Raw genomic sequence first — 20,061 nt, forward strand, 5'->3', positions numbered from 1 at the left:
ACAGAACTGCAAAACTGCAGTTTTCCAACCCAGCTGCCAGCACTGCCAAGGATGGGTAGAGAGGCCCTCTGCAGAGGCTGGAGCTTTCAGGACAACTTTCTACAGCCTGTTGCCTCAGAGCCTCTGGGGTGCTCCCTGTAGATTCCTGGACCCCTCTCCTTCTGACACTGACTCAGTGGGCCTGGCATGGGGTCCAGAAGTCTGGAATCCTAGAACGTTCCTGGGGAAAACATTCTGACCTGCAGCCAGGCTCGGAAACTGTGCCTTAGGAATATGCCACAATGTTCCTAAGGTGCCTGGGAACTTGGCTGAGCTCTTGCCACTGTGTCTTACCCCGGAACATCAGATCAGACCGAGGCTGCTTGATGCATTAAAAGAAAGCAAAATACAAAATGAACCTTCTAGGTAGGGTTGAAAAACAAGCTGCTAAGCAGTGTGATACATATTCATGGGGCGGCTGCCAGGCAAGTCTTGAAGACCCCTAATAGCCACAAGTTACAAACTCTGATACTCACAAGGCCAGGAGGTAACAGGTGAGGGGAGCTGGCTGCTGGGGCTGCATGAACTGGCAGGAGCTGCAGATCCTCAGCTCTGGCAAGCCCTTGCCTTGTCAGGGCACCAGCTGGGGTCCCTACCTCTCTCTCTTTTAAAGAAAAAACAGAAACCTGAAGTTGTTAATCTCTTTTAAACACTGGTAACTAATTTAAATTCTATTAAAATACAGTGTGCACTAAACCTTTTCCATTCAAAGTGTGATTAGGGCAGGCTTGGTACCACCTGGGAGCTTGTTAAGACTTAAACTCTTAGCCCCAGGCTAGAATCTGCATTTTAATAAGATCTTCAGGTGACTCATGTACACATTAAAGTGAGAAGCCCTGAATTAAACAGAACATAGGGAGCTGGAAGTGCTCTGGGCTGCCTGTTCAAGACTCCTGACTCAGGTAAGGCAACCCCACCTGTTAAGACCCAGGAGTGCCCTGAAGTCCAGAATTCAGAATTCAGCCTTTAATTTGATCAATTTATTCAAGTAGTATAAAAACCCTCTCGGTGGTAGGACGAAAAAATAAAAAGCCTGTAAACATGATTTCATCCCCCATCCCATCTAAGGAGCTTCCTGTGATAGGAAACAGAATCCTGGTTGGCAAATGCAGTGATGTGGCCATCGTCTCTTTAATCCACCCCAGTCCAGGGGGGCTGGTTGGACCCTGCCACCTGGTCACGATGCGGTGAGTGTCATCCGCTAGCGGCCCCTGCCCCAGGAGGCTGGAGGTTCTTCGGCAGAGGCCCCTGCGGGACTGGCCTCATGGCAGCAGACACAGGCAGGCGAGGAAGGAGGAAGTCTCTCTCCAAGGAACATTGTACTGCTCAGGTTGCTCGTGCCATGGCAGACATCCAGGTGAGAGCCAAGGGCCAGGGAGGGGCTGAGGCACAGGTGCTATCAGAAGCCTGGCTAGGCACTAGGGCTGAGACCATCCAGAGTTAGTGGCCTTGGACTTTGCCCTGCAGAAGCCAGACTGCTTGAAACGAGTCTCCAAAACAGGCCATGATGGACAGCTGGAGGTTTCAGTCCTTGAAGGAGTTGCAGGCATCACCTGGCTGATCTTTCTCGGCAGGTGAGAGCTCCCCGTTCATTTCCTGAAGCGGGTGGTAGACATAGGACCCGTCCAAGTGCCGACTCCGCTCTCCTCTGGAGCCGAGGAACAAAGACACGTTCACCACCATGCTGATCAGCAGAAGAAACACCAGGGCCAGGGTGAGGGCCAGACAGGTGGTCCTGGGGCAGGAGAGAAATCCCGCGGATTGAGGGCTGCGGCAGCACTGGAGGGTCATTCCTCCCTCTCACTTTGCTCTTCCACCCAGAACAAGGGCATAGAGCTGGGGCCTCCAAAAACCAGAGTGACTGTCAAGGAGCAAACTGAGCCTTGTGGGGCTGAGGCACAACTCCAGACACATGTCTGGAGAGCAGCGGGAACAGCTGTGATGTGGGATGCACCCAGTGCTGCCGTATCTCCTGATGTTTCAAGAGAAACCATTAAAATAAAAGGGTTTTATGTAAATGCTACTGATTTTCAGATGTTAGTAAATCTTTTAAAAACATTAAATTGTGAAGACCAACTCAAATGACCTAATCCAGCCCTGGGAAGCACCAGTTTGCATCCTGTGCTCCACAGGATGCTGACAGCAGACAGAGGCTGGACTCTGTTCCAGGGTCCTCACAGCAGACAGAACAGGGAGAACTGACACCCCTTCCTTCCAGGCAGGAGACGGTGGGCACAGGGCGGTGTCTTTCAACAGGGCGGTGTCTTTCAACGATCTTTTTTCCTTCCTACGAATCTTCGGCTGAAGCCCTCAAGGCAGAAGAGAACGCCGGCAGACTGCTGGGCGCAGGACCTGCAGCCACACCCGCCAGCCCCCAAGGTTCCCTTTCCCTCGCTGGTGGCTGCTAATGGATTCTAGGTCTCGGGTGGGGTTCCTCAGAGTCTCACACCTGAGAAGCCTCAGCTTAAGGCCAGGGGTTGGAGCACCTGTCCCTGCCCTGGTGCATTTCGAAAGCACATTTTCAGTTTTCTCCAGGTCCTACCCCACCAGACTCTGGGTCAGGATTCCCCAGGAGGGACCTGGCATCTGCTCCCAGGTGCTGCCCTGCAACAACACTGGGAAGCTCTTCATTCATACCCACACCTGGTTTCCACCTCCAGAGGGGGCTGGGCAAAGTGGTTCAGGCCAGGCACCCAGGGAGGTGAAAACCATGAGAAGCAAGGTTCTCGAAGCAGGTCCGGGGACCGTCTCAGCATCACCTGGAGTGCAGATGCTCGGGCTCCTCCCCAGACCTACTGAGGCAGAAACTCTGGGGATGGGGCCCAGCACTCTCTTAATACACCCTCCTCCCTGAGGTCAGGTTTGAAAATAAAGCCTCAACACATGGCCTGAGTGCAAATAGATGCCTGAGAAATAATGCTGGTTCCTTGGGGCTCGGTGCTCCTGTACCGGGGGCTGAGAACAAGTTGAGTGTCATGGCCAAGGACAGTAAGCCCATGTCCAGACCCCTCAACTCCCATGGGGGTGGTGACCAGGGTCCTTCTCACCATATCCCTTTGGGCATCAGCTGTGACTCCCTGCGCTCATGTCAGAGAAATGTCACCTGGGTGCCTATTAGCCTTGCCCAGTCCTTTGAAGGTAGAGGGGGTCTCCTCCCACCCCCTGCCCCAGGTCCCACCAAAGCACTTACCCAGTGGGAAGCGAGAATTCTTTTGTCTGCAGGGTGACCTCGGATGGCTGGAGACACTGCTTCACTGTAAGACACCAGGGTGAGGCTGAGGGTCTGGGAGGGTCCGAGTCTGCCTTCTCCTGCCCCCGGGGGCCTTGGGAGGGGCTGTACCTCGGGAGAGAATGCTGTTCAGGGCGGATGTCTGAGTGAGGTTGCAGCTGCCAGTCTGGGGGTCGCAGGGACACTGGTACTCACACTCACAAGGCTTCTGGCAGCCTGGCCCATGCCAGCCCAAGGGACACTCTGCAGTGAGGAGACAGGGACACAGAAATGGAGGCACTACTGGCAGAGCCTCTATCTGAACTGACAGAATAGGCCCAAGGTGTGTATAGGGCCAGGCTAAAGGAGAGGTGCACCCATCTACACACATACTCCCTCAGGCCAGACCCCGGAGGTGCCCTGGGTGGTGCTCCCCCCTGGCTGACTCAGAGGCCCGTCTGGCTTACCCTGAACACAGTTGTCACCAGTGAAGCCAGGGGGACAGGTGCAGGTCCCCCTGGCTGGGTCACAGGCAGCTCCATTCTGGCACTGGCACTTCTTGGCACAGTCCTCTCCGAAGGAGCCATTGCTGCAAGCTGGGATGGGGGAAGGAAGGTCTTTGCAAAATCTGGCCCTGTCCCTCCCAGGCTGGGATCGACAGGGTTGCAAATGGACCTCAGTCACTCTGAGTGGTATTTAGGCTCATATGTATTCTCCCAATAGAGTCACTGAAAATGTGCCAGGCCCTGAGACTATGCACTCACGGAGCTTCCAGTCTAGAAGGGCAGGTAGCCAGCAAGCTAGAAAGCAAATGTCAAAGCACAAGTGAGGAGAAGTACTGCGGGACATGACCTCTTGGCAGCAGCAAACCACTGAAGGGTGTGGTGGTGGGGAGGCCTCTGAGGACCTGACATTAGGCTGAGACTTAGGAGGAACAGAATGGGCACACCAAGCAGGGAGGGGCTGGAGTGCCCAGGGCCTGGCAGGTCACACTGAACAGTTTGAGTTTTTCACTAAGTGTGAAAGAAAGCCTATGAAGGGCTTCCGCTGTGTATGGTTGTAGTGGATTGAATTGCTCCTCTCCCCAACCCCTACCAAAATATGTCCTAGTTCCTAGAAACTGTAAATGGGAACTTACTCGGAAATAGGGTCTTTACAGATACATGTAAGTTAAAGACCTTGAGATGAGATCATTTTAGATTTAGGGCAAGCCCTAAATCCAGTGACCAGAGGTCCTCAGTAAGATAACAGAGAGGGAGACTGATCACACAGGAAGGTCATGTGAAGACAGAGGCAGAGATTGGAGTGATGTGGCCACAAGCCAAGGAATGCTGGAAGCCAAGAGCTGGAAGAAGCAGGAAGGATCCTCCCCTAGACCTTTCAGAGGGAGCATGACTCTGACGACACCTTGTGTGCCAGAGGATCCATTTCTGTTGTTTTAAGCTGCCTAACTTGTAGAATTTGTCGCAGCAGCCCCAGGACACTAATGCGGTGATTTACATGTGAGGCGAGAGCAAGAGACAAGAGGCAAGCGACGTGCAGACCAAGAGGCAAGGATGAAGGCAGCTGCCACAATTACCATACCCTCTCCCCGTGTGCCTGGGGGCGGGGGAGGGGCTGGCCTGGTGGCTTTTACCTTCACTGCAGTTGGACCCTGTCCATCCAGCTTCGCAGCGGCAGCCGGCTGCCAAGACAAGACCAAGAAGGTCAGGTGAGGGCCCAGGCAGAGCTGGGCAGGGAGAGCTGGGAGCCTGGGTTAGAGCTGCCTCCCCCGAGCCCCCACTCACTCTCTGTGCAGAGCCCGTGCTGGCTGCAGTTGGCGGGGCCACAGTCCAGCTTGTTGCAGGCGTCACCCCGCCAGAAGTGTCCCGTGCACTGGCAGTGCCCCTCCACACAGGTCCCATGGCCGTTGCAGTCAGGTGGCTGGCAGCGGGGCTTGTGCACACACACCACAGTGGACACACTTCGAGGACAGCGCCACATGTTGTCCTGGCTGCAAGGGGACACTGTGTTTGAAGAGGGGCTGCAGCGCCGGCCATCCCCAGCCGGCCCCTCCGACGGCCTAACTCCAGTCCATGAGAGCTGCCTTTCTCCATTGCCCCACCTCCAAACTTGTTACAGGTTCTTCATAACCCCCCCAGTCCCCTCACCCTAGGGCCTTTGCACATGCTGTTTTTTCTTCCCAGAAGGCTCTTCCACCCCATCTACCTACCTACCTCCTCTTCTTGCAGATCTCAGCTCATGCTTCATTATCCTCAAAGTTTTTTTCCTGACTAATCAATCCCCTTTCACCAGCTCAGGCAGTGCTGGTACACTAAGTATACTTCCTGTAAGCAGTGAGAGGCAGGGATCCTGGCTCTTCCTGCTCGTTGCTGAATCCCAGGGCCTGGCACCTAGGTACCCAATATTTGTTGGCTGAGACAGTCAAGAACAGGGCTTGGACATGGACCTCAAGAAGGGGACTCTGGTGCGTTTACCAGTGATCCGATGGGTAACTGGCCAAGGTCCCGTTGAGCACGAAGGTAGCGGAGCCCCCGCCGTCCAGGTTGATGGCATTGACCACATCCTGTTTCAGCAGGAACTCTGCCATCTCCCACAGGTTAATGCTGCAGCACAAGGGCAGCACTGTTGACAGCACCCACCACCATTTCTGGTTTAATTCCTCTTACTTTCCATGGTAGATGGTATCGGGTCCACGTTGGCAGGAAAATTTCTACATGGCCCCCAAAAGATGTCCCCTCCTAATCCCCAGAAGCTGTGAATATAATGAGAGATCACTCCCATGATTATGTTACGCTACATGGCACAGCTGTCCACAAATGGGGTCACTGTCCTGGATTATCTGGGTGGGCCCGATGGAATCACAAGAGCCCTTTCAGAGAACTTTCTCTGGCTAGTGGTGGAAGAGGAAGTGAGAGAGACTGGAAATCCAAGGGGATCAGAGGGATCTGACACATCTTCTGGCTTGAAGACAGAGGGTATACACACGCGAGGCATGTGGGTGGTGTGGGAGCCGAGGCCCTGGCTGGCAGCCAAGAAGGACACAAAGACCGCAGTCCTACAACTGCAAGGAACTGCATTCTGCCAACAACCTAAATGAGCTGGGGAGAGGGTTCCCCCCGACCCAGGAGCTCCAGATACGTGCCCTGCGTGGCCAACAGCTTGACTCTGTCATGGAATGCCCTGAACACAGAGCCCAGTGAGCCCTCTGGACTCCTGACTCACGGAACTATAATGTAACAAATGGGTGCTCATTTGTTACACAGCAATAACACAGTGATACACTCTATTTACAGAGCAGAGAACTGTGGCTCAGAGGGGTTGAGTGACTGTTTATGGCCACAGAGCTAGCAGATAGCCAAGCTGGGACTGTAACTGAGGTCTTCTCCCTGCTAACTCTGTGATCATTTCCTTTCACCCCAAATGAGGCTCAGGAGGGAGGAGGCCTACAATGAGGAGACGGAGAAGAAGGTTGTGGGGGATGATGTGTTCTTGGAAGTGGTACAGACTATGGGAGGGCAGGGGACAGATGGGTATGAACACCCCCAGGGAACAGCTGGAGGGCAGAGGCGAGCCACTGGTGGGTTCAAGTTCCTCAAAACGGGACTCAGCCCAGACCAGAGGCTCTGGTTCCTGGCACTCACCCTCGCTGTTCTGTTTGCCCATCTGCATGGAACAGCACCAGCTGCCCCTTCCGGTCATGACCCACAGCTGTCCTGGCTGATATCACATTCACAAATTTGCTGAAGGAACCTGAAAGAAAAGCAGCTGGGCTGATCACTGGCCCTTTGGGAGGCCTTCTCGGCTCTGTCTAGTACTTCCTGCCAGCCCAGCGCCACCTGCCGGTCCACGTCATCGAGTATTTCACTGCTTCCCCACTGCCCCATTCCAGACAGTCTCACATGGGAGCCAAAGGGCCCTTCCTAAAATGTAAATCAAGTAATGACAGCCCCCAAGTGAAAACCCTCTTATGGCTTCCATCGTTCTTAGAGCAATATCCAAATACCTTTCCAAGGCCCAGCATGACCATTCTGGCCTGTTCTACCTTATCACCCTGCGCCACTTTCTGTTCCCTCTGGCTGGACTGCACTTCTCCCCAGCTCTTCCCATGGCTTGCTCCTTCTGATCTAAGTCACCTCCCCCATGAGGCCGTCCCTGACTGCCCATTCTAAAACAGCCCAATTCCACGTTAGGGCCATGATCTCCCCTTCCCTGCCCCAGCATTCCACATCTCAGTGATTTTCAAACTTTGAGTGTCCATCAAAATCACCCAGGGGCAATTGTTAAAACACACAAGCTTGGGCCTCGCCCCTAGGGATTCTGATCCTGTAGGTTAGAGGTAGGTCTGAAGTTCTGAATTTATAACAAGCTCTTGGGTGACACAGATGCTGCTGCTCCACGAGCATTTTAGTAGCACTTTTCTATTCCCTTGCCAGTAGCCCCTTTCTCGCAACTTAATTTTTCTTTCTTAGCACTTACCACTTCTTTTTAGCAAATTATAGTTTTCTCCCTTATATATTGAGCAAGCACCTTATCTGTCTTAAGCCCTGATCCCCAGCACCTAGAATAGTACTTACTGAAAGACTCCCCCCACGACCCCACTGGTCTGGGAGTGCTGTTGCCTCCCCCACCCCACCTGTCTCCTGTGTCTCATCGCACTCAGCCGCCTGGCTCTCGTTGATGTAGATGCTTCCATTCCGAATCAGCCACACGACCCCACTCAGCAGCTGCACAAATGGATTCTCAGTGTCCAGCACCTCCGCTTCAGACAGGTACCTGAACACAGGGAAGGTGTGAGGTTCACTTACAGACAGGAGCAGCTGTGGGTGGTGGGGCTCCTTCCTCCTCACCCCACCCCTAAAAGCCTGGCTGCCCCAGGAACCTGCCTGGTCCTGATCCCCAAAGTAGCCTTATAAACAGTCTACACAGTCCAGGCTACATGTCATCTAATAGAAACAACCTTTAATTTCCCAGGCTGGCATCCTGGCCAAACTATCACCTAATGTCTGTACACTCTTAACTGGCCTCCTTGTTTCTACTATGGCCCTCCCAGCCTAGTCTCCAGCCGGGGTCAGAGAAAGCTTTTAAATAATCACAGTGAGTCCTATCATCCATCCTCTGATACTGGGCCCTTCCTTCAGTCCTTCATACACGCCAAGCTCCTATGCACCTCTGAGTCTTTGTGCTTGCTGTTTCTTCTGACTGCAATGCTTTCCCCCTTGTTGTGACCCTGGCTAACCTGTGATTAATCTTCAGGCCTCAACTCAGATGTTACATTCTCAAACAAGTCTTTCCTGATCATCCTCCCTAAAACAAACATTATAATCGGTTCGTCGTGTTCATTGCTTCACTGCACATACACAACCTGAATTCATCTCAATTATCTCCCTGGCTTTTGTTTATTTTTCTTAATAATGTGAGAGGTCCGTGAAGGCAAAGGCTGTTTGTGCTTGTTCACTGCTACACATATCTCCAGCACATAGCACATTACCTGACACAAAACAAGGGCTCAATGATAGTGAGTGAGGAATAAGCCCTGCAACGTGGGTATCACTACCCCCATTCTGCAGATGAGGAAACAGAGGCTCAGCCTGGCTAGGTGGGTAGAATACAGCAGTACGGGTACAACTCAAATCTCAGGCCCTGTACCCACGACAGTCACGGGGCTCCATGCTTCCTCACCCGGTGACCAGGGTCCCGTCGCGGCGTATCCCGAACTGCGCGTTCTGTATGCCCCCGGCGCTGCTCACCCGCTGCCCGTCGCTCACCACGTTCCCCAGGCACTCGCCGGTGTCCATGCGGAAGAAGCCGCCGTTCTGGGCGACACTGCAGCCGGCCTCCCGCACAGTCTCTTCCACCGTGGCGCGGCGCCTCGACGCGCACCCGCCGGGCCCGCCGGGCTCCAGCACCGAGAAGGTGCGCAGGGGCTGCGCGGCCCGGGTCAGGTGGCCTGTCACAGCGCGGTCCGCGAAATGCGAAACGAAAGTGCGCACAGACGGACCGCGGGCGCCGGTGGTCGCGGGGGAAGGCTGCCAGCTCTCGTGCTCGCGGCCGCCGACGCGCACCCTGGCGCAGTCCCGGGCTGAGCGCGCGCGCACGCGGGGGTAGGGCAGCAGCAAGTCGTCGTCCAGGGAGGCCCTGCGCAACAGGGACGGCCGCGAGCTTAAGGGGCTGCGGCCGGGCAGGGGCTACCCCAGACCTGGCTCTTCCCGGACCACCCCCGAGAGTTGTACTCACCCCCAACTGAAGCGGCCCGACACCGTCCAGAGGAGCATAAATAATAGAAGCCGGCGACCCATGGAGGCCGCCATGTTGGACTCGGGCCTCCGCTCACGTGGGCCCTACCCACGTTACTCTAGACCTCTGGCGGCAGCTTTCAGCTCGGACAGAATTGGTGCCTTCCTTCGGACGTGGGTGTGTGGGGAATCTAGTCCTGTAATTCCCTGTGCTTCTTGGGAGGGGCGTGGTGCTGGGGTGGTGGCGGGAACTTTGAATGTTGATGTAATTTCAACCCTCCAGAAGTTGCAAGAGCGGTATAAAGAACTCCGGTATAGGGGAAAAATTGGGACAACTGTAACAGAATAACAATTAAAAAACCAAAAAATTCCAGTATACCTTTTACTTATCTTTACCAACTTTTAACGTTTGCCCCATTTGCTTCAGTATTTGTATTTTATTCATATGCATTTCTTTTTAAACCATTTGCAGCCAAGTTGCAGACATCATGATCCTTCATTTCAATAATAAACTATGGATCGTATACCAACAAGGACATTTTCTTGTATAACCACAGGCCAAATAAAATCCAGACATTTCATACTGGTAGAGTTCTATTAACTATTCATAGTTCATATTAGGATTTCGTTAATTATCCTTATAATGTCCCATTAAAAAAGAAGCAACGAGCCCCAAATGGAGTAACTTGTGCTAAGCCCCACATCGCCAAACAGAAGCTTAATACCTAAACTAATTGCAATTTCAGCCCCTCTCAGGAAGGTAATCTTAACCTGTCAGTCTGGATTTTCCTGGTCAGCACTATAGAGGCAATGTGTGTAGACAAAAAAGTGGTTCTATGAAAAGTGACCTCACAGGGTAACCCCACAAGTTCTTAACCTGAGCAGGTCATGTCCCAGTCATATAACTTCTGTAGTGAAAGGGTTATCTTTGCTTTACGCAAGCCAGGTCCATTGTTTCTGTGCATCTAGGTTAACACACTTTTGAAATCGCCCCCTCCCTTTTAGGCCCCTCTTTCTAAAGCAAGAGAGCACACATTTTAACTATCTATATTCCAATCCCTGCTTTGCTTTCTCCCACCTCCCTGTAATCTTCCTTATACCCCCTCCTTAATCTCAAATGGATCAAAGAAACTGTTATTCTCTGAAAGATTTTTCTCAATCTGTTAAGATCTTGCTTCCAGGCATGTCCTGTGTTTAGCTCAAATAAATTATTGTAAAAATTCTCTACAGGATTGGACGTTCTTATACCAACATGTGCCTGATAGACTCCTTTTGTCTCTTGAAGGAAGTGATCTTGCCTTAAACAATCCACTTTTTCTCCTTCTGCGTATAAAAGCCTTCCATTTTATACGTCTCCTTGAGCTCCTTTCTAATTGCTAAGTTGGATACTGCCTGACTCATGAAACATTTAACAAAGCCAATTAGGCCCTCACATTTATGAAGTTGAATTTTTTTTAATAGTCCTTTGTAGCTAATTTCCTCACAATCCAGAATCCAACCCAGGAGTTGCATTTAATTGTCATGTGTCTTTGGTCTCCCCGAATCTGGAACAAGTCCTCAGCCTTTCTTTGTCTTTAATGATCTTGACATTTTGGAAGAGGATGGGCAGGTCATTACATAATTTGCAGGGATCCTTGTTAAAATATTAAGAATTTCAGGACATCGAGAGCAGAGTGTGAAAGCAAGCTTGGGACCCCTCGGTGCACAGGCCCTGATACCTGCACAGGCCGGAAGCCCATGAAGTTGGCCTGTCATTTTGTAGCATGTATTTCAATAATCCTTTGACAGGACACTTCTTTTCAGGCCTCTGTTCCAGGGCAGTGTCCAGGGTTAGGTGGCACCTGTTGGTGCCAGTGCAATGCATGGGCCACCTGGGAGCCAGCACAAGTCTAGCTGGCCTTTGAGGCCACGGGTGCTCAGGGCCAAGCCATACCCTTTCTGTCTACAATCAGTACAATCAGTGCTTAAATCTAGACCCTTCTTTAAGCCTCTGCTCCTAAGGGCCTTTCAGGGTGAGTGTACTGGGTTGGATTGTGTGTCTACACCACCCCCCGCCCCCCCGCCCCCCGGCCCTGCTGAAACATAGAACGTGAACTTCTAGGCAAGTAGGATCTTTGCCGATGTGATTAGTTAAGATGAGATGATACCGGAGTAGGATGGGCCCTAAATCCAGTCTGACCAGTGTGCTTATAAGAGACACACACACAGAGACACACAGAGAGAAGGTGGCCATGTGAAGACAAGCAGAGACTGGAGTGAGGTAGCTATAAGGAAGGCATTCCGAGGAGTGCTGGCATCCCTTGGGAACTAGGAGAGTGGGGTGGAACAGACTCTTTCTTCAAGGCTTCAGAGACCTGCTGATGCCTTAATTTCTAAACTAAGAGTCAGTGACCTCAAATGGGCCCCAAAGAGCATCTCTGAAGCCTGTGGAAGAACCAAATTTGGTTGACATCAGTTAACCATATTCAAAATGACTGCTCCTCTTGGGGATGAAATGATCTGTCCTGATGCAGATATATTGATGTGGAGGGATTAGTTCTTTCTGTTTCAGGCTGCCCAAACCATCAGCAAACAAGCAAAGGCCTGCCACCAACTTCCCTGCTTCTGTAGTCCTCTTTTCTCTGTATCAATTGAGAGTTGGCAAGTGGCGGGCATTCTCCGGCCAGTTCTGACCTTTGGTCTTTTCCCTACTTTGATGTTTGCTACTCCTTTGCCAAGTTGCTCTAAGCACAAGTGCCACAGAAATCCTCCGTTTGAACTGAGCAGGCTGTTACATTAATTAAATAAGGAGGCTATTAGACTGATGTCACTCTAATGCCATGGCTGTCTGCAAAGTAACCCAAAACTTAAACCTGTAAATGCCTCAGGGTTATGAAATCAAACTGCTAAGGACACCCATAAACAGTAAACTAGGCTTTAAGCTATAGCCCATCAGTTTCCTTCTGTTGCTTCCCTGCTTTCTCCATAGGAGTCTTCCCCTGGCTCCTGGGGCCAAGTTGACCAAAACACTTCCAGTTTGGTGCTCCCTGATTTGAACTGATTTTTGCTCAGATAAACTCTTAAAATTTTAAATGTGCCTCAGTTAATCTTTTAAGAAGCCCAGACCCACAATTCTAGCCAAATCAGCTAGCTGACTCAGGGCCTTCTCCTTTGCTCACATCTATTTTTCACTTGGAATATCTCAGTCTCCTCTTAGTATCCTCATCTGGGTTCCACTGAGGCAGGATAAATGAGAAGCTAGGGAAATTCCTTGACAAGTGGAATAATGGAAACCAAGACAAAATAATTAAACAGGCCAAATACTTTGAGCAATTTATGGTCAACTAATGAATCACAAGGTTTTATCTTCCACAACCAAGGACCCTTAGGAGCAAATGGTTTACACATTCCAGACCTTCCTGGGGCAGACCAGTTTTGGTCCTGGTCCCTGGTCCCTTTTTGATAACATGCTTTAAAGATAAAACTAACCAGAAAAGTAACCTTGATCCCTTTATATACACATTTTAATGAATCAACATATTGAGGGAGACACCTGAAAAGCTAATAATTCTGTTAAGACTCTCCCCTGAGACCTCCCCTAGGATTCTGGCCAGCAGCCAAAGAAAGATAAAAAGCCTTAAGAAAAAGAATCCAGGGCGCCTTCTCCCTTGCAGGAGCACGCCAGCCCCTTTCCCTTCCCATACTTCTTCCCCCATAGGCACTGTTCTCAGCTTTAACGAACATGCTCAATACATTGCATGCTTTCACTAGAGCACACCCAGGCCTTCTATCTCTGCTGTTTTTTCCCCTAAACTCTATGGTACCCCCAGACTTGCAACCAGGGGAACAGTGGGCAGAAGCAGCCGGTCCTAGGCTAACCCCCGAACCTGTCTCCAAGGTCCTCTTTTCCTCTTTCTCCTGTCGCCTCTTCTACCTTGTCCTTCCTTTGTTTTGCTGTCCTTAGCTTTAATAAACATACTCTCAAAATCACCTGGACTCGTGTTGTGAAATTTTTCCTACACAAAGTCAATACTCCCATACTCCTGTTGGGCCAGAGGCAGACTTGCTTCAGGCCCAGACTCTGCCTGGTAACACCACCATCATTTGTGGATTCAACAGACTGAGTACCCCTAAGTGCTAGATGCTGATGAAACAGACACTGGCCCTGCCTTCCTGGATCTTAGATTTGAATGGGGAAACAGACGTTAAATGATGCAAGCGTGGTGAGAGCTGGGAAGAGGCGAGATGGAGAGAGAACAGTGCCCCCGGGGTGACGGGGAAGGTCTCTGTGAGCCCATTTAGACAGAGATGTAAAGGATAGGAAAGAAGGGACAGTTGTGGAGAGTTGGGGGCTAGAGTCTTGCAGGCAGAAGGCACTGCAGAGCCTGGAAGTAGTGCAGAGCTTGGCGAGAGGAGGAGGAAGGTCAGCCAACAAGGAGAGCAGGGCAAGGGCAGGGTTGAGGTGGGAGGGCCAGGTCAACCCAGATCCCACAGGGCTCGAGGCAAGTGAGTTTGGATTTTATCCCAAGTAAAATAGGAAGCCACTGACAGTTGTTTTTTTTTTTTTTTTTTTAAAGTTTTACTGAGGTATAATTTACACGTCATGAAATTTATCTGTTTCAGGTGTTAAATGTATAGTGCTATATCAGTATCACCTTAATTAATGCATTTTAGGACATTTTAATCACTCCCCCCCCCAAAGTTTTGTCGAGTGGTTTTATTTGTATTAAATTTCAGATAAAAACGCAAATCTGCAGACAGAAGACAGAAAGCAGATTAGTGGTTGCCTGGAGCTGGGGGTGGGAACAGGAAGTGATTGCAAACCTCTGGAGGGTTTTAAGCCTGAGTCTGACAGGACAGGCGTTGAGTGCTGCGGACTCCTTCTTGAGCCCTCAGTCCACAGGCTTGCTTTCCTCTCTGAGTTCAGCACCCTGTTCAGTGGTGGGGCACACATTTCCTGAAGGGGCTTCTTCTGTGGCTGTTTAGCTTTTCTGTGCATTCATCATTTCTGACTGAACATATAACAAAGCGTGTATCTTTGTGTTTCCTTTACTAACCTAGAACATGAACAACATTTATGCATTGGTATATGATTATAAATTGAGGGAAAGAATAAAATGTTTAAGCAGTGCACCCCGTCTTTCCCTACCATAAGCTCAACCTGCTTAATTAAAACTGTTTCCTAATATCCATCTCCTGCTTTGACTGTTGTCTCTACAAGGGCAGAGGCCACCGCTTTCTTTGCAGAGTGCCTGGCACACAGTAGGTGTTTCATGGGTATTTCTTGAATAAATGGATGGGAATAGAGTCATTGTTTGTGTTCTCAGTTGCATGTCCTGTGCCCAGGCTGTTCTAGTAGAGTGAGTGGCCAGAGGGGATACCAAGGCAGGGAGGAGAGGGAGAGATGTCTCACCCACTAACCCGGCTGTCCTGAGCCCAAAGTCCCCAAAGATTTGGGTTCCTATTACTTTAAAGGGGGGATGTTAGCCTAGAATCAGTGGCCAGAAGGGCAAAAAAGACAGGGATACATGCCCCACACACATTGACTCAGCAGTCCTTGAAATTCTATATATCTTTTCCATTATCTGGGAAAGAAAGCCTTTGAAACTGTGCTTTCATCCCAAGGCCTGAAGGCCCAGAAAAGGCCCATAGTGCCTCTAGGAAGAAGCCCATTAATACCTTTGGGTATTCACGCCCCTCCTGGAAAGCTAGCACCACCTTTACCTGTCAATCAATATGTAACTTCTTCACCCTTCCCCATCCCACCAACTATATAAGTCATCAGAACAAAGGATCTCTCTCTTGATCTTGCTCTCTTGTGCTCTTGCTCCTGTTGCTCTTGCTTTCTTGATCTTGCCCTTTTGCTCTTGCCCTTGCCTCCCCTGTGCTCACCACCCTGACCTTTGGCCACCCTTACCCTGCTTTACCCTGAACCTTTGCCTTTCATTCCCACCTTAGCTAGGCCTGTTCTCTTACATGAGAATGGATCACCAGTAAACCCTGCTTACATACTAATAGACTCGCTGATCTGTAATTCTTCACTGCATTGGCAGGAAGAACCGAGTTTCTTGGAGTGTCTCCTGTAACAAGACCATAGTGTGGCACACAGCAAGCTCTCAGTCAATATTTATTGAGTGAATGGATGGGGATGACACCATTTGCTAGTAAATAATAGGTGACTGATAAAATCCTGGAGGTGGTGTGAATGCTAGATTTTATTTAAAAAACTCACAGTTGACAGCCCCTTGAGCTCATCTAAACCTCAGGTTCTATGCAAGGGGCTTGCCCTGCACCATTTTATTGGATGCCCTTATGAATCCTGGAATATGGGTGTTATTAAGTTATCCTTTACACAGAAAAGGAAATGGATACACAGAGAGGGCAGGCTCTGGCCCACGGTCACACAGCTGTAAGAAGTTGAGGCGAACGGTTTTGAAGCACTGTTTTTGGACAGGGTCTGGGCCTGTAGTGGGTCTGCCTCACGTCCACTGGTAGAGTGTAGGTTCTTGCCTTTGTTTAGGAAAGATTTCAAAGTATGAATCCAGGTGACTGAGTACTGTGGGAAAAAAGAGGCCACATATTAACATGACAAGCTCAGGGAAGGCCTGTGAGGCAGCCTTACAAACTCAGGGACCAAAAGTAACCAAAAAGGATGGTCTAAAATTAAAACTTATTAACTAAAAGCTGTTCATGGTAGGTAGTCTTATCCTAGGCTAGTATTTTTCCCTAACAAAGGTCAATCTTTACCTTAACTGAGCCTGTCTATTGTCTTTTTGCATTTATGGTAACAGACCTTTGGAATGTCAAGGTAACTCCCCCTGCCCCCCCCCCCAAACCCCTTGGGCACAAGCTGAGACCACAAATCCCCTCATTGTTATTGTTATCATGCTAATTGTTGATCATTAACTACCCCTCACCCACCTATTTAAAAGAAGTATGTGTCTATCATTTTAACTTTGATCCAATCCCAGAGTTTCCTCTGCTTTGCTTTCTCTTGCCTCCCCTAACCTATCACCAATGGACTTCATGTAACCCCCTTAGGGCTCCTCCTTCGAGTCTAACGTATGAAATAAGGCACTAAAATGTCATTTTCTGGAGCATTTCTCAATCCATTGAGATGTTGCTTCCCAGCAATTGTCATCAGTTTGGCTCAAATAAACTCACCAAAAATTCTCTACAGGTTTGAATGTTTCTTATGTTGACAGTAAATTTATTAAGGCTGGGGACAGTGAAGCAAAGAGAGGACTTTGGGCAGAAAAAGCAACAGGAGAGATCCTCGGTGGGGCTGCTTTGCCTCTCTAAGAAATAGAAGTCACAGTAAAAGAAGTCAGCCCACTGGGGAGTCCAGAAAAAGGGGGCCTTGGAGACAAGTTCAGGTAGTTAGCCTGGGATGGGCTGCTGCTGCCCTCTGCTCCCCTGGTTGCAAGTCTTGTGGGGTCCCTTAGAGTTTAGGAGTTGTGGGCCTGTGAGGGAAGAAGAGACAGAAAGGAGAAGTATGGAGCAGATGGATGTGGAGCGTGCTCCTGGGAGGGAGAACATGCCCTGGATTATTTTTCTTGAGGCTTTCTATCTATCTTTCTATCTGGAATCCTAGGGGAGGTTCTCAGGGGAGGGTTTTAAACAGAATATTCATTAGCTTTTCAGGTGTCTTCTTCAATATGTTGATTCATCAAAATATGTGTTTAAAGGGATCAGGGTTATTTTTCTGGTTAGTTTTATTTCTTTAAAAGATTTTAGGGGGTGGGGAAAAAAAGATTTTATTTACCTTATAGAGACAGGAAGAGAGAGAGAAAGAGAAAAACCTCGATGTGTGAGGGAAACATCAATCAGCTGTTTCTCACACACCCCCAGTTGGTGATCTGGATTGCAACCCATACCGGAAATCAAACCAGCGAACTTCCCGTTTGCTGGACGACACCCAACCCACTGAGCCACACCAGTAAGGGCCTAGTTAGTTTTATTTTTAAAGAATGTTATTGAAGAGGAACTGGGACTGAGGCCTGTCTGCACTGGGATAGCCTAGAATGTGTAAACCATTTGCTTCTGTGCCCTTGGTTATGGAAGATAAAACCTTGTGATTCATTAGCTGACTGTAAATTGCTCAAATTATTTGGCCTTGTTTAATTATTTTGTCTCAGTTTCCCTTAGTCCACTTGTCAAGGAATTTCCCTAACTTCTTACTATCTTGCTTCAAAGTGAGCTCATAGCCCTCTGTTCTCCTGCCTAGAAGCAAGTTCTTTCTCATGTGGGGATACATGCTTGTTTTGGAGTCTGGAAAACCAAAGCTGCTTTTTATTTTTATTTTTTAAAGATTTTACTTATTTACTTTTTAGAGAGAGGGAGAGGGAAGGAGAAAGAGAGGGAGAGAAACATCAATGTGTGAGAGACGCATTGATCAGGTACCTCTCACAGGCCCCCAACTGGGGAACCCAGACTACACCCCAGGCATGTGCCCTGACTGGGAATCGAACCAGCAACCTGAACTGGAGACCTTTCAGTTCACAGGCCGGCACCCAATCCACTGAACCACATTGGCTAGGGCCCAAAGCTGCTTTTTATAAAAGCTTTTTAAGTATTATAAACTGAGATCATTTTCTTATGTTTGTGTTGTGTTCTGTATCTATTATATAAATCTTATGAGGGTATTTACAATATCCTAGTACCAGCTTTCAAGTTTTGAGAGGCAGGAGGTTCTGTCATTTGCTCCATGTCTTGTGTGGGGAGGTGGATGACATTAGGGATCCCCTAATCCTGCATGGACTTGTAGGCGCCAGTTTCTCCTAGAGTCATTTTCCACCCTGGTTTGGTAACCTAAGCCTTCTAAAAACAATTGGTGTCAGGCTCCAGTGACTGACCCATCTGAATTCAGGAAGGATGGGGAGGTAAGGCATCATTCTCCCCTAATCTGGTTGTGTATCTGTCTTGGTAAACTTCTGTTTCCAAGGCAATGTGAAAGACATCCTGATGCATACAGAGTGTCAAGTGGGTATTAAATTCTGGCCCCTGGTTCCCCACGAAAACGACAACCCAAAAGCAAGTCAAGCCCTGACTGGTGTGGCTCAATGTGTTGGGCATTGTCCCACAAACAGAAAGGCCGCTGGTTCAATTCCCAGTCAGGGCACATGCCTGGGTTATGGGCCAGGTCCCCAGCTGGGGGCTGTAAGCGGCAACAGATCAATGAATTTCTCATGCATTGATGTTTCTCTCCCTCTCTTAAAATAAATAAAATATTTTTTACAAATGTAAAAAACAAAACAGCAAATAAAACTCATCAACAGAATCCAGGAATGTTCCTGTGGGCCTGACAGCTTATAAGCAATTTCGGGAAAGCTTCCAAGGGGGGCAAAAAAGAGGGGTAGAGAGAGAATAATTCTCAAAGGAAGACGTCCCCCCTCCCCCAGGATATTTTCATTTAGATACTCAAATATGACTAAATTGTTACATAAGGATGATTAGCTGTGATTTCCTACTTTGAAGCAAAGCAAGAAGATGGACTCAAAGAGCCTTCTAGCGCAAGGACTGGGTTTGAGCTGGCTTTTCTACCCTGGAATCTAATTTTGATGCCTGTCTGACGTTAGCCTGAAATCAGCACCACGGACGGGGTCTGGATCCATAACAAAGTTCCGGAAGATCTTTTGGCAAATACTAAATTATTGTCAGAACTCCAGCTGACATGTTTAGATACGCTCACACTGAGGCAGAACAGGAGGGAAGAACCACAAAATGTGGTAAGAGAAATGTTGACAAGTCAGCTGCCCCTTCCAACTGTTTGGGGACAAGTCCCCATGTAACCTGACGTCACCACCCTTATGGGAGCAGGTAATATTTACCTGGCACTTTCTACGTCACAGGTACCATTCTTGGTACTCTTCTAATGTAAGTCTCACAGCGGCGGAGCTAACACTGACGTAGGTGCTCTAATTATCCCACTTGTACTGGTGAGGTAACAGAGTAACAGATGCACTAAGTGACTTTGCCCAGGGACACTGAGCTAATTAATGGGACAACTGGGACCAGGACTCAGGCAGCCAAAGTGAAGAACACAAAGTTTACCATTATGTTACACTGCCTTTTGTAAAGTGACATGACTGTGACGTGTTGTGACTTCATGACACCACGGAGATTTTGCACAGGATATAAAGATTTTATGTGCCGCCTTTTGTGCTCCTATTTCGAGTTCTAGGTCACAACTTAACTTATTTTTCAAGACCCTTATTTCTCCCATTGGGGAAGATGCAACGGTTGACATTTGAACAAATTTTCTTTAAGATTCAAAGTTTACAGGTCTCTTTAGAGTCAGAGCTGCTGTCCAACCCGTGGCCCATGGGCCACGTGCAGCCCGGGATGGCTATGAATGTGGCCCAACACAAAATTGTAAATTTACTTAAAACATTATGAGATTTTTTTTGTGTGTGTTTATGGGTTGCAATGTATTAAATGTGTGACCCAAAACAGCTCTTCTTCTTCCAGTGTGGCCCAGAGACACCAACAGATTGGACACCCCTGCTCAGAGTTTGTGTTGAGTGGGGTTGAAGACTCAGAATACAGCCTTAGAAGTTGTCTGAAAGGCTGAGAAACAAGGCTCAACTCAAGTGCACT

General features: G+C 49.2%; 1 protein-coding gene across 1 annotated transcript; it reads right to left on the reverse strand.

Moving 5' to 3' along the window:
• Positions 1 to 1,045: 1,045 nt before the first annotated feature.
• On the reverse strand, positions 1,046 to 9,577 carry NAGPA (N-acetylglucosamine-1-phosphodiester alpha-N-acetylglucosaminidase). The gene is made up of 11 exons (XM_054589224.1): positions 9,485 to 9,577; positions 8,930 to 9,385; positions 7,884 to 8,023; positions 6,892 to 7,000; positions 5,725 to 5,853; positions 5,035 to 5,240; positions 4,884 to 4,931; positions 3,715 to 3,843; positions 3,380 to 3,511; positions 3,230 to 3,293; positions 1,046 to 1,774 (listed from the first exon to the last, which is right to left on the reverse strand). Exons 1-11 carry the CDS (start codon positions 9,556 to 9,558, stop codon positions 1,564 to 1,566), a joined length of 1,698 nt encoding a protein of 565 aa, XP_054445199.1. The 5' UTR covers positions 9,559 to 9,577; the 3' UTR covers positions 1,046 to 1,563.
• Positions 9,578 to 20,061: the final 10,484 nt, after the last annotated feature.

This window comes from Pteronotus mesoamericanus, unplaced genomic scaffold, assembly GCF_021234165.1.
Source record: "Pteronotus mesoamericanus isolate MK-2021 breed Mesoamerican mustached bat unplaced genomic scaffold, CSHL_Meso_final scaffold_167, whole genome shotgun sequence".
Lineage (NCBI taxonomy): Eukaryota > Metazoa > Chordata > Mammalia > Chiroptera > Mormoopidae > Pteronotus > Pteronotus mesoamericanus.

Coding starts and splice junctions, on each gene's coding strand:
- NAGPA (XM_054589224.1), bottom strand. CDS start 9,558: ATGGCGGCCTCCATGGGTCGCCGGCTTCTATTATTTATGCTCCTCTGG. Junction 5,241..5,724: donor AGTTACCCATCGGATCACTG/GTAAACGCACCA, acceptor GTCCCCTTGCAG/CCAGGACAACATGTGGCGCT. Junction 3,294..3,379: donor GAACAGCATTCTCTCCCGAG/GTACAGCCCCTC, acceptor GGTGTCTTACAG/TGAAGCAGTGTCTCCAGCCA.